Genomic DNA, 13831 nt, shown 5'->3' with positions numbered 1-13831 from the left:
CCTAAAGGTTTAATTTACCTGGTCAAGAACATTTTCTATATTACCTAATGCCGATGGTCATAGAACTATCAGAAATAAAAGGTTTAGCTGCTACTTGGTACTAGCCTATACAATTACAATACTTTAGTGACTCATTAAGTTGTATTTGAAACCGCACCTGTGTTACTAACACATTTGTAACTTCTTTTTAATAATAAAACACAGTAAATGACAGCCAATACCCTAGATAAGTACAAATGTCACATAAAACATTTTGCTAGTCAAGCAAACCAATATATACAGAATTAGAGTACTCTACATGTGCAACACACTTTGAAGCTCCACCTATACAAACTACCTTGCTGTCAGTCGCATCCACTACAGCAGTTCGGCTTCTTCGTGCTGGAATATCAGCTATGTGTACCTATAAGCCAGTTGTTGGGTTGAGTGCACAGATTTCACTAGTATAACTGCTGTCATTTTTCCCCCCAAGGGTCAGTAAATACTTGTTGTAGAGAGGAGCTGAGCCACACCATGGAGTATCTGGGAAGGTTCCCATTGTAAGCTGAGAGGGTGTTCAAGGGAGAAGCAAACACTTGTGAAGAAGCACCTTGGTTTTGGTGACCTCCCATTAGATATCATCCATGATAATGCTGTACAGTTGTGATATCGGTGATGGAAGGTGATTACAAGTGTATCAGCACTGATCCATTGGTGGTGTCCAGTAACTCAACAGTGCTAATCATTTTGATTCACCTTCAATCCAGATGGCTTCGCCTAATACTATTAACAATGACTGATATCCAGCAGCAGTTGAATAGTATCTGCATGTTGGCATTTCACTGTAATCCTTCCAGTGTCCATTGTCAAGAAAAATCACTTTGTTGACGATTTTGTTACTGGGTGTGGCACCTCCAACAATGAGGAGTTTATCATTGAGGGTAGTCATAGTAAAATCACAGTATGGAGTAGTAATGGCCAGTGGTTGGTAAACAAATTAAAAATATCCAACCTGTAACAGTCTTCTTTTTCTTTAAGATTTCTTCTCTCATGACCACTCCCAACATAAACTGATCCACCCAATAAAACAGCACTGTGTACAGTGTGACACACTGGTAGAGAAGCTACCTTTTCCCACTTCACATTCATTGCCTGGTTGAAAATATCTACTCATCAGCTGACAGAAGCTATACAAATAGCAAGAGATAATTGTGATAAATGAATAATAAATTACCTTAGCTTTTGGTGTGACCGTAGCTTCTTTTAACATCTCCATGGTCTGATCTAACTGCCATGTTGTGGGCTCCATGACTATTCTTACATGTTGACACTTCACACTCTCGACTCTAGTTCCTTCATACTCCTCATCCTCTCTGATACTTCTGATATTGGTGGACGCTTGTTGGGAACATTGCTAAGACAATTCTCAACCAAATGCTGCAAAGATACTCTCATTTTCTTTATGTGTTCTTAACGTCATTCTACCTCTGTCAGTCTTAGCTAAAGTAACAATAGTTTAATTTAGTATCTTATAACATTTTTACTTCTAGCTACCTGGGTCATTCATCAGCCTTGCTGTCTAGAAAGCATATTATAACATAGTCCATCATACATATACATACAGTTATAGCATTTTAGTACATAATAGTTTTTGTCCCTATCTCAGTATACACAGTGTATCTCACACTATCATTACATAGACAGAACAGAAAAGTACATAAAACAGTATTGCATGTATGAGCAGCGATAATCTAGCTGGGTCATTCAAACCACATTATTGTCGTACTGTATAAGTCCTTTCAAATTCATTATGCAATTGATCAATGTCACAGTTGTATGGATTGTACCCAATTTTCATTGCTTTTTAATGGTCTGGGAGCAACTTGTGCCCTCAGCCAGAAAAAGTATACATACAACTTAAATTTACAATAATGAAAAGTACAATAAATAATAAGCTAAGTTATTATGTTCTGTCACATTTATACATGTGTATAAATGTAGTTATCATACACAAAAAAAAAAAACAATGGAGCACCATTTATTTACAACATCAACAACTTATTTTAGCATGTCATGTTATAAAATAATGTATTGTTAAGCTATTATTCAAGTGTACCAATCCACACGGTATCAGAAAATGCTTGAGGTGATGATTGTTGTGTAGCTCCTCCAATACAAATCATCTTGCTTTCAGCCACACTAACAACAGCTGCTCGACTTCTTACCTCTGGTAGCTCACCTACTCGTCTCCAGATTCCAGTTAATGGATTAAAAGCACACACCTCACCAGTCTTTTTGGTGGTGTCATTTCGATATTTTCCTCCCACTGTTAAGAGACATTTACAAAGCACGACAGGAACCGAACTGCACCAAGGAGAGTCTGCAACATGTTGCCACTTCAAGTGAGTTGAGAGAGTGCTCAGTGAAGCAGCAAACACTTGTGAAGTAGAAGCATCTTGACCTCGACCTCCCAACAAATAGAGAGTATCATCCACAACAACACCAGTTAGTTGAGCATGTGGTGATGGAAGATTATTACAAGTGTACCACCATCCATTGGTGGTGTCCAGTAACTCAACAGTGCTTAGCCTAACCCACTTGTCTTTTACTTTGGTGGTGCCACCTATTACTATCAACTTGGACTGATAACCAACAGCAGTTGCATCATATCTGGCAGTTGGCATCTCACTACTAGCCTTCCACTGTCCAGCATGTAGATAGAAAATCCTTGCAACAACTGCATCGTTCTTTAATCTACCGCCAATAATGAACAGTTTGTCATTCAATACAGTCATAGCAAAATCACAACATGGAGTACAGATTGGACTCTGGCTCCACTGGTTGGTGGTCAAGTTGTACACATCTAGTCTGTAGCTGATTTTTCTTTTGTTCTCATTCTTTCCCTCACGACCTCCTCCAACATATACTGATCCATGTAAAAATACTGCCAAGTGAGCTGTACGACACACTGGTAGAGGAGCAGTCCTTTCCCACTTTAAGGAAACGTTTTCAAAAGAATAGCTCATTGGTTCCTGTAAATAACACACAAAGACCAACGTAAAGCAGTAACTCTAAGCTTAATAACATACATGTCTATGCTGCTATAACATGAATAAAGATTTATGAATTGCACACATACATAGAGCCATAACAGGTACCATTGTAGATACTAAACATAGGAGTAATGCATTCTTATTTAAATGCTTCAACTAACTTCTTACAACTAGCTTATTAGCAGTAGCCCAAAGTGTTATTAGTTAGCTAGCCTAGTGAATAGAACACAACTCTAACATACCCCTATAAACTGTTCAATTAGGTTTATTTGATCCCGGCTTTAATCATCAACTGATAGTAAAACTAAAAATAGCCATAAGGCAATAATTAAACGTTGAGAGCAGAAACTATGAAAGTTTTAGGGCTGGCTGTAAGCATGTATGCCAGCATAATTGTAGGATTGAAAAGAATCAAGAGCAATGCTTTTAAAAACACTTGCAGTTTTATGAGACACTTTTCAATCACTGCGTGCAGGCAATAAAAACAGCTTACACAAGTGAATTACTCTAATAGAACAGTCATTTTATTAACTTCGACTCTGTAGGGCTGGGACAAATGGTTGAAACATTTGACTATTCATTTGATTCTTTACTATTCATATATGCTTGAACCACTATTCAAACATTCATTCTTTGTTGGTATACTCCACTTAACTGCTGCATTTATCCATCCAAGTGGTTGATACTTTACTTTCAAATTGGTTTGTTATTTGGACTGTTATAATGTTTTTTGTGCCTAGAACACCAACTAAGAAACTATTCAGTCTTTTGATTTGTTACTTTTTACAAGCTATTTACTTAACTTGTAATGGTAAAGAATGTTTGAAGCTTCGTTTATTTGTAGCCAAAATCATTTGGCTATTAAAAACTAGAGTTATACCAATTCCACTTTTTACTGATACCAAGTACAAGTATCTGCAAGTACAAGTACTGATAGCAAGTACCTTAGTTACTTCATCACTACACACATTTAGTTGTAATGCACACCATACATATTAGTGTAGTTCATGGCACTCCTGTACAAGTTTTAACACAACAATGGACAATTCACTGTAATGAGTGCATGATGAAGTAACCAACTGTACAAGATTCACTACAAGTACAAACCAGTTCAGTAGCTAGTCAAATAGTCTTCTATGGTCTACTATGGCTTGAGAAGAAGTCTAGGCAATGGTTACTCTATAAATATTCTAATAAAACAGTCACGACAAAACTGTTAACCTGATTGCTCTATTAGAGCTACTGACTGTTCTATTAGAGTATATCAATCTTTTTCTCAGATTGTGTTAGCACAGAGAAAATTTTGGTGTAGAAGAATGACTTTGTCTGTTATTACTAGCGCTATGTTGAGCTTTCAAGCATTAACTGTGCCTTTGAAATAGACTAGTACAAACGAATATCAATTCCATCTGGCACACACGATGCTTAGCCCATTCTGATACCTCATGAAAACAGCAGTATTGGCCCAATATCGATACTAGAATTGGTGCAGCCCTATTAAAAGCCAATATTCATGCCAGTCCTAATAATATTAAGATACATAGTAAGACTGTCTCATAATATTGATCGTCAGACTACTCTGTGAGCTCAGGGGTACGTCTAGGAACGTCATTGGGGTTGTAACCAAGTGACTGTTCTATTAGATTATTTATCAGCTGACTGCTTTATTGAAGTATTTCAATTGTGATTGCCAACTTATTGCCCAGTAGCACAGATTGATGTTGCTCTCATAGTGAAGGGCTTGACTGAGTTTATAAATGAGCCATTATATATGATTTGCAATTTCTTAGTGGTGTGTAATATCCAAAGCGGTTTCCTGAACCCCTTGGCAACCCCACCTGGGGCAGCTGTTTAAGTATATTGGGAAAATTCCATTGGATATCCATGGTACAATACCTGTGACTGTACAATTGGCAATATCGTTGATTCCATCGATGTGACCACCTCCCGTTCATTTTGCCATGATGAAGGATCCATTATCTTGTTGACATTTGGACATCTTGTGCTTTCAGCTTCTTTCATCTTCCTCATCCTCTCTGACACTTCTGATATCGGTGGACGCTTGGTAGGATCATTACTAAGACACTCCTCAACCAAATACAGCAAATCTACTGGTGTGCCTGTCATCTTCCTTATGTGTTCTTGACGTCGTTCTACTTCTTTCAGACCAATTGGCATTTTAGTTTTAGGATCAACTGTCACAAAATGTAGTGGTTTAGGCCACACTTGATTCACCACATGAAGGATAACTCCACCGTAGGAAAAAACATCAAGAGGAGTACCATATTCTGGATTTTCTAATAAAGCTTCAGGTGGCATAAAGTCCACCGTTCCTGGGGTACGGGTGTTTGTCTTCTTGCTCTGTGATTGCATTACTTTGGCCAGCCCAAGATCACTGATTTTTGCTATCAACTGATCAGTCAACAAGATGTTATTTGGGGACAAATCTCGATGAATGATGGGAGGATTATGATTGTGAAAGTACCAGAGCCCATGAGATACATCTAGCAATACAGAGAGCTTCACATACAATGGAATACTTGGAAACTTCTCCACCAGCGACGTCAGACTCTCCTGCATCTTCTCCATCACTAGAACTGGTAATAGTGACTGACCACCAGGATTGTACACACCCAAAAGCTGTACGATGTTTGGATGGCTCAGTGTACTACTTTGAACACATTCTGTAAGAAATGCTCTTTTTGTTGCATCAAATTCTTTTTGTCTAATTTCTTGACCAATATGTATTTCTTTAGCTGCACAAATTCTCCCACAAAATTCTACTTCAAATACTTTCCCATATGTTCCACTACCAATATTATTTCCATTCGGTCTCACACCTTTGAGATAAAGTAGTTGTAGATGGTTAATGCCATCAAGGTTGTGTAATGGTTCCTATATAACACATTATACATAGTCTTTCACAAAATAGGTTCTAAACTGACAATAAAATACAGACTTAATAGCATTACAATAGGGTTATAAAATGGTGAACACAGTTCTTTCAGTTTATATACAGCACACGTACCACTTTAGTAGAATGCATACTAAGTACTGATAAACTACTCTAATTAAACAGTCATTTTTATAGTGTTTAACTGAATTTTGTTGTATAATACAAACACTTCAGCTAGGTTTGCAGTGTACCCTGCATATATAGAACATAGCGTGAGCAGCATCACCCATGAGCCATTCACATAGATTATGAACCAACACAGAAATATTTATGAACACTATAAAATATTTATGAACTTGAGGGGTAAACAATGAGTTCAAAATATTTATGAACTCATTGTTTACCCCTCAAGGGTATACAATGAGTTCATAAATACATTTGCTTTCCACAAGCAGCCTTGAGCTCATGCAATATATGCAACAACAAAAAAAGAGAATACACTAAACTAAACACGTGCATATATACCTATTTTAATACACACTGTACTGCCCATGTATATATTAACCTCAGCTCTAGCACTTGGCTGTATTGCAACTTCCGTTGGCTTCTCCACAGCTTGTTTATTCTGCCATGATGAAGGGTCCATAAGTACCGTCACATCCGACCATCTCATACTCTCTGCTTCTTTCATCTTCCCTATCCTCTTTGATACAAATGATATTTGTGGACGCTCATTGGGATCATTGTCAAGACACTCCTCCACCAATTGCTGTAAATCCACTGGCGTGTGGGTCATCTTTCGGATGTGTTCATGGCGTCGCTGCAACTCTGTTAGACCAATTGGATTTCTTGCCTTAGAGTTAAAGCTCATATACCCTGATGGCTCAGGCCACTCTTGGTTTGCCAAATAAAGTATCACTCCACCATATGAGAATACATCCAGGGAAGGAGCATACTCTGGGACCTCTCTCAGTACCTCTGGAGGCATGAACTCCACAGTTCCTGAAGCACAGCTTGACGTAACGCTGCTTGACTGGATCACTTTGGTAACTCTGAGGTTACTGATTTTTGCCATCAACTGATCAGTCAACAAGATGTTATTAGGGGACAAGTCTCGATGGACAGTGGGAGGATCATGGTTGTGGAGGTACCAGAGTCCTTCTGACACATCCTGCAATATTGATAGCTTTGGAAACAGTGGTATTTTCGTATTAGAATACCTATCCACCAGTGAAGTTAGGCTCTCTTGCATTCGCTCCATCACTAGAACAGGAAAGACTGACTGCCCACCTGAATATACACCCAAAAATCGCACAATGTTTGGGTGACAAAGTGTACTGCTTTGAACACATTCGGTAAGAAATGCTCTTTTTGTTGTCTCCAAGTCTTCTCGTTTGACTGCACTGGAGTGTACTTCTTTAGCGGCATAAATTCGTCCGCAAAGCTCTACTTCAAACACTCTTGCAAACGCACCGCTGCCAAGGTCGCTTCCACAAGGCTTCACTCCCTTGAGGTATAGTCGGTGGATACGAAAACCATCAACGATGCTATCCATTACTAGCGTTTTGTACCGGTATCACAGCACGAAGAAACCAAAGCAAGAGGTTGAAAACACAACCACAAAAGATTTCAATTTTGGCGCAGGGCTTATTAGTATGGCAAACAGATTATAATATTTTTTACCTAGTCATGATCATAGCACACTTATAAATATATTGAAGTTAATTGGCTACATTAATTAGACTAGTACTACCATTAATTTTGGAGTGACCCTGTTTCTGACCATCAACCAGCTGATAGTTGGACATTACCATGCACCGTGACTCTGATACTGACAAGTTTTGTTTTTGTCCAATTGAAGTTTCTGATGTAGTTACACAATTACAATGTTTGGCTTTCTGCACAATTTCTAAAGGAGGTAGCCGGCTGTGGAGATAGCTGAACCACCCAGCTATTTATAATAGTCAGTCTGGAGTTGTACCATCTGCTTGGAAGAAATCTAATGTGACTCCAGTGCATAAGGGAGGTGATAATGATCCCACCAACTTTTGTCCAATATCTGTAATGCCCATTGTGGCTAAAGTGTTAGAAAAGCTTATTGCTAATCAATTGTCTGCTTAATGTCAACTGCTTCATGATCACCAGGGAGCATTTCGCTGTGGCCACTCTTTTGTCAGTCAAGGAAAGCAGCACAAACTATACTGCACCACTATCCAAAGAGTTAACAATCACATAAATAGCGTGCAATAAAATCTGCTCCAATTCCCTGGATCATGCATGTGATCTTGTTACACTGTTTGGGTGTTTGTGGCACTTCGTTGTGGTGGTTTGCTAGTTATCTCAGTGATTGTGCCTAACAAGTCAGGAATGGTGGCTCTTTCTCACAGTGGGGTCAAGTCCTGGGGGATATACCACAGGGCAGTGCCCTAGGGCCACTACTGTTTCTAGTTTATGTAAATGCTATGCCCCTTCAGGTACACCATGGAACAATTTGCTGGTGATACTTGTCTTATCTGTTGTGGTAATAGTTATGAGCATGTTCAGAGTATGTTATGTGATGATTTAACTCATTATTGAGGTGGATTATGAACAACAAAATAAAGTTTAAACGTGGCTAAGTCAAGTGGTTTGGAGTACGTGGATAAGAGTATGCTGCTGATGTTGCTGCAGTACTTTGGATGGTGTTTCTTTGAAGGCTGTCACTGGCAGCAGGGGGGGTCCAAGGGATTCAGGAACCCCAACCACTGTAAATTTAGACTTCTAAGTTTACAGCAGGACCCTAACACACCATCTAGTGTGACAGGACAAAATGAGTGAGAGTAATAGTGTATGGCACAGCACAACAATTTATAAAGCTTGCATTCATCTCTCAGGGAGAGATAACATGAGCCCTCTTGACAACTTGTTAAAAAGATCGATATACTCTAATAGAGCAGTCAGGTATATACTCTAATTATAGAGCAGTCACGTAGGACATACATGTAAATAGTCGTATGTTAAGAAACTTCATTAGTGGAGTTTTTCAGACATTCTAACACTATATTCAAAGCTAAGCATGACCTTATACCTTATACTTCTACAGCTTTGGTGTACAGTATTTAAAGATATAATAGAACTCCAATAATTTATATTATTTATCACTTGGACATGCAAAATGAATCCATGCTATGCATATTATTTGTAGTTACAATGTTTTAATTGTAAGTCACTCCCTTTATATCAGTGGATTAATGGTTCCTATATACCAGTAGGATAACTATCACTTACAGATGTCTAATCATTATGTGTCTCTATGTGCTATGCTGTTTGTTTCCACTAGGTAGCTTAATCTAGTACTAGCTTCATCCCAAGGGCACTCATAAGCATTAAACTATTTTTTGCATAAAATTATAGCAATTTGCTGAGTTTTGATTCATTACAAACATTGAAAATCTCTCAGCGGCTGGTGGCGGCACCCCAGACGCTGCTTCTAGTAACTCAATACTGCTGTTGGAACCCCCCTTCAAAACATCCCCCTCACTGGGGATGGTGATTGATCACAAACTTACATGGAAATTTCAGGTTGCCAAAGTTTGCAAGAAGATGGCTTATTATCTGTATTTAATTAGAGTTATCAGAAGGAGTCTCCAGTATATATTTTACTGATGCTGGTGGATTTCTTGGTCCTATCACAAGTGAATTATGCTCTGCCTGTGTAGGGTCCTCCACTGAGTCAGCATTTGATTAGTCAGTTGCACCAACTTCACAATAAAGCTGTTCATGTTGTGTTTGTCTTTTGAAAACATGATCATGTCTCTGTCCACCGTTCCAGACTTAGATGGCTACCAACTGTATCTACCATTCAATACTGAACTTTATTAGCAATGCATAAACAATATCTTAAGGATTACTGCTTATTGTTAAATCCAAATATCCAGTTTGGAACTCAATAGCATTGTACCAGAAGTCCAGAACTAGTTTTTCCTAGTTTTTCCAGCATCACTGAAGACACACGGTACAGGGCCATAGCCAGACTTTTACCTGGGTAGGTTCTTTAGACAAAAAGGAGGACCTTTTGTGTGGTTTACATCACAGAGTGGTAAAGAAGTATCTGAGATTATGGTCCTCCCTAGGAAATTTTTTGAAAATACATACCAAAAAGGTTAAATTTGGTGACATTTCAGACTTGCAGTCATTAAAATGATAAAATTTTGGACTTTTATACTAAACTTATGGACATTTCTACTAAAACTGTGGACTTTTTTTACTGAAAATATGGACCTTTTTACTGAAGAGGGGGGTTCTTCAGAACCCCCAGAATCCCCCTTACCTAAGGGCCTGCGGTAGTATGTCGTGCGGCCCAAGAAGCCGGCGCGCAACACCCGTGGGTATATTGACAGGAAGAACGAAAACGCAATTTTCGCACCTCCGTAGCTCTGTGCTGCCTTGATGAAACAAGACGATATTTGCTGTGGACACGCCCTCCAACTTCAGTACTCCACATGCCAAATTTGAGTGAAATCGCTTCAAGCGTTCCCGAGATATGCGACTTCCAAAAATTGGCTCAGTTTCTTAGGGGTTTTTTTTCTTCCTCTTTTCGCACACTTACAAAAACTGCTATAAAACGCGAACACCTTATCCGATTGCCTTGAAATTTGGCACACAGAAGGGGGGTATAAAGGTGCATCTCTGTACCAACTTTGGCTGGAATACGATAAACAGGCAGAGTTATTAGCGATTATTCACGAAACATAACACCAATATATTGTCACGCCTACAGGGTAAACCGCTTATGGGAAGAAGCTGAAAATCGGTGGGTGAATAGGTTAACTATTGAACCTAAAACCTTTTGTGGTTTGAAAGAAATCGAGCTAAAAACCAGGAAGATACAACGAAAAAATCAACAGTGTATAACAATTATGCAATCAAGATTAGGCCACTCCAAATAAATTCTCTGTTTCCCGTCCACCGCCCGCATCTAGTTACTGCCAGCTCTAAATATTCCATTATTCCGTATTCTTCCATTATTTTCCGGTTATTCTTGCATACTGATAGGCTCAGTAAAAGCTTGAAACAGTGTCAGCTCACGTGTCAACAGTGCTGTCAAGTCAGCACAAACTTCACGTTTGTGTTGTTTTTGCAACTTACAAAGGAAGGAACAAGCTTAAGCATGCTTTTATGCAGCCTTTTTGGCTGTGCCAGGCAAATAATGGCTTGAAAAGCTAACCAATCTTATAATGAAATAATGGAAATGGACCGCCCGCCCGCATGCAAATATGCCCTAGTCCAGGACGGGAAACAGAGAATTTATTTGGAGTGACCTTAGCTAATAAAAACGACTACTTTCCACGCCTACCAGAAAAACCGCTTGGAGTATGCTTTGAAATTCGCTGTATAGGTGGAGTAATCATCTTAGAAAGGCTTTTCAATGGTGTAGAAGAATCAGACTTAAAGCCACAGAGTTATAACACGAAATCCAACTTGGTGTAGTAAGTGCGAGATCGAGATACTCTAATAGAGCAGTCATCCTAATAGAGCAGTCACCCTGAAAAGAATTCAAGAGATCAGCTAGAAACTAGTAACCTGTATAGAGATCAGCTACAAACAAATCGCCCTGTAGAGAGATCAGCTAGAAGCTACAAACAATTACAAACATTTCACCCTGTAGAGAGATCAGCTACAAACAATTCACCCTGTAGAGAGATCAGCTACAAACAATTCACCCTGTAGAGAGATCAGCTAGAAGCTACAAACAATTACAAACAATTCGCCCTGTAGAGAGATCAGCTAGAAGCTACAAACAAAATCATGCACCCTGTAGCTAGAAGCTACAAACAATTCACCCTGTAGAGAGATCAGCTAGAAGCTACAAACAATTACAAACAATTCGCCCTGTAGAGAGATCAGCTAGAAGCTACAAACAAAATCATGCACCCTGTAGCTAGAAGCTACAAACAATTCACCCTGTAGAGAGATCAGCTAGAAGCTATAAACAATTCACCCTGTATATAGAGAGATCAGCTAGAAGCTATAAACAATTACAAACAATTTGCCCTCTAGAGAGATCAGCTACAAACAATTTACCCTGTAGAGAGTAAAGAAACCACCATGTAGAGAGTTCAGCTACAAAGAAACCATCATGTAGAGAGATCAGCTACAAAGAGACCATCATGTAGAGAGTTCAGTTGCAAACAAATCACCTGTAGAGAGTTCAGCTACAAACAAATCACCCTGTAGAAAGATCAGCTAGAAGAAGTTACCTTGTAGATAGTTCAGCTACAAACAAATCACCCTGTAGAGAGATCAGCTTGAATGATTCACCTTGTAGAGTGTTCAGTTACAAAGAAACCACCATATATTTAATAAATATATGTGTTATATACTACATTTACTGATAAAATCAGAAATATTTAAAGTATTTAACATCTGCTTCATCTTTTCTTCTTCCTGTGGTAAAGAAAAAAGATAGGTTAAAAAAAACCCAAAGCCAACCATAGGCCGGCTTTGGGGTATACAAATACAAAAAGAAGTGAAATCTAATCCAAAACAGCCAAGCTGTAAAAAAAGAGTGCGGCCCTCAAAAAGGCTATATGGTGAAAAAAGATGTGGAATCCAAGGTGGCGACCAAGAAATGGCTGTGATGGTAGGTTAATGGTAAAAATTTTAATAACAACAATTCAGGTGAATTTTGTGCCAAGACCAAGCAGCGCCAAAATTCACCTGAATTGTTGTTATTAAAATTTTTATCATTAACCTACCATCACAGCCATTTCTTGGCCACCACTTTGGATTTCACATCTTTTTTCACCATAGCTTTTTTGAGGGCTGCACTCTTTTTTTACAGCTTGGCTGTTTTGTATTAGATTTATCTTTAAACTTATCATTTTTTTCAGAGGACTGGCAACTATGTGATGGAATAGTCTCCCAGCTAATTAGATAGAGTCTACCCCATCCGATTTCATGTTTCTTTAATTTCTGGATAATTATTTTTTGTATAATTTCTTCCTTGTTTATGTTTTCTTTTTTGCTTGTTTGTTTGTTTACTAATTATATTGTATTGCCTTGCTTTTTTGTGTGTGTATTGTATACTATGTGTATGTAATTGTTGTTCAGCATTACGTCTGTTAGATCATAAAACTTGTCTGATAGTTGGTATGTATGTAGGAATAGGGTGTCTGGTTTTTACAAAACATCAACTTTTCTTCTATTGTGTTCTTAATTCAAGGAGTTTGTTAAGAGATTCATTCCACTATACATGCATCCACACTTTAGTGGTATGTCACTGTTAACAATCAGTATATTAAACTTAGGGTTCAAATTACTATCAGCAGGGGCGGATCCAGAGTTTGGAAAGAGGGGGGGCACCTTTCTGAAAACCAGTTGAAGACCAAAAAAAAAAAAACACGACAATAATAGCTAGTGATCCTTACCAACTATATCACGTCTGTTTGATTTATAGCTTCATAGGTAAGCTACACTGCCTCATGAACATTGTGACTGCTTTATTAGAGTAATTGACTGCTCTATTAGAGTATCTCGATCTTGTATGCAATTTCTTGAAGGGGGGGGGGGAGGCATTTGCCCCAAATGCCCCATCCTGGATCCGCCATTGATCAGAGTGTTCCTACTTGTCCATAATGGGCTGTGATATTCAGGGAGCATCAACTAATCCACTGGTACAGTAACTGACATATGAGATGGTACTACGTATTTAAAAAAAAATTGTGTCGAAGTAGGGACTTTCCCACTGAGCTATGCTGTAAATACCATATGTAACACACCAGCATGGAAGAACAGCTAGTCTGAATATTGTGAGTATAACTAATAATCAATCAATCAATCAACAATCAACCTTTCAAGTTGACATAGATAATATACCTTTGAGCAGCAATGCATAACCGTGTGCACCCAATTGGCTTTCATT

General features: G+C 38.5%; 2 protein-coding genes across 2 annotated transcripts in view; both read right to left on the bottom strand.

The window, feature by feature from the left end:
- Positions 1-1781: 1781 nt before the first annotated feature.
- Positions 1782-7561, bottom strand: LOC136268953 (tyrosine-protein kinase JAK2-like). The gene is made up of 3 exons (XM_066064427.1): positions 6494-7561; positions 4929-5927; positions 1782-3011 (listed from the first exon to the last, which is right to left on the bottom strand). Exons 1-3 carry the CDS (start codon positions 7481-7483, stop codon positions 2082-2084), a joined length of 2919 nt encoding a protein of 972 aa, XP_065920499.1. The 5' UTR covers positions 7484-7561; the 3' UTR covers positions 1782-2081.
- Positions 7562-13590: 6029 nt separating this feature from the next.
- LOC136268895 (GTP-binding protein Rheb-like) overlaps positions 13591-13831 on the bottom strand; it is a 48625-nt gene continuing 48384 nt past the window's right edge. Inside the window, exon 9 of the mRNA XM_066064361.1 lies at positions 13591-13601. The gene's annotated coding sequence lies outside the window, so the exon portion shown is untranslated. The remainder of the gene's footprint in view (positions 13602-13831) is intronic.

This window comes from Dysidea avara, chromosome 10 (assembly GCF_963678975.1).
Source record: "Dysidea avara chromosome 10, odDysAvar1.4, whole genome shotgun sequence".
In the NCBI taxonomy this organism is placed as follows: domain Eukaryota; kingdom Metazoa; phylum Porifera; class Demospongiae; order Dictyoceratida; family Dysideidae; genus Dysidea; species Dysidea avara.
This window is presented reverse-complemented; position numbering and strand designations above follow the sequence as displayed.

Bases quoted from the DNA above. Each gene is read 5' to 3' on its own strand.
- LOC136268953 (XM_066064427.1), bottom strand. From the start codon at position 7,483: ATGGATAGCATCGTTGATGGTTTTCGTATCCACCGACTATACCTCAAG. The intron at 5,928-6,493 runs GTTAATATATAC...TGTGTTATATAG, and splicing joins AGCCAAGTGCTAGAGCTGAG to GAACCATTACACAACCTTGA. The intron at 3,012-4,928 runs GTATTGTACCAT...TGTTATTTACAG, and splicing joins TGCCAATTGTACAGTCACAG to GAACCAATGAGCTATTCTTT.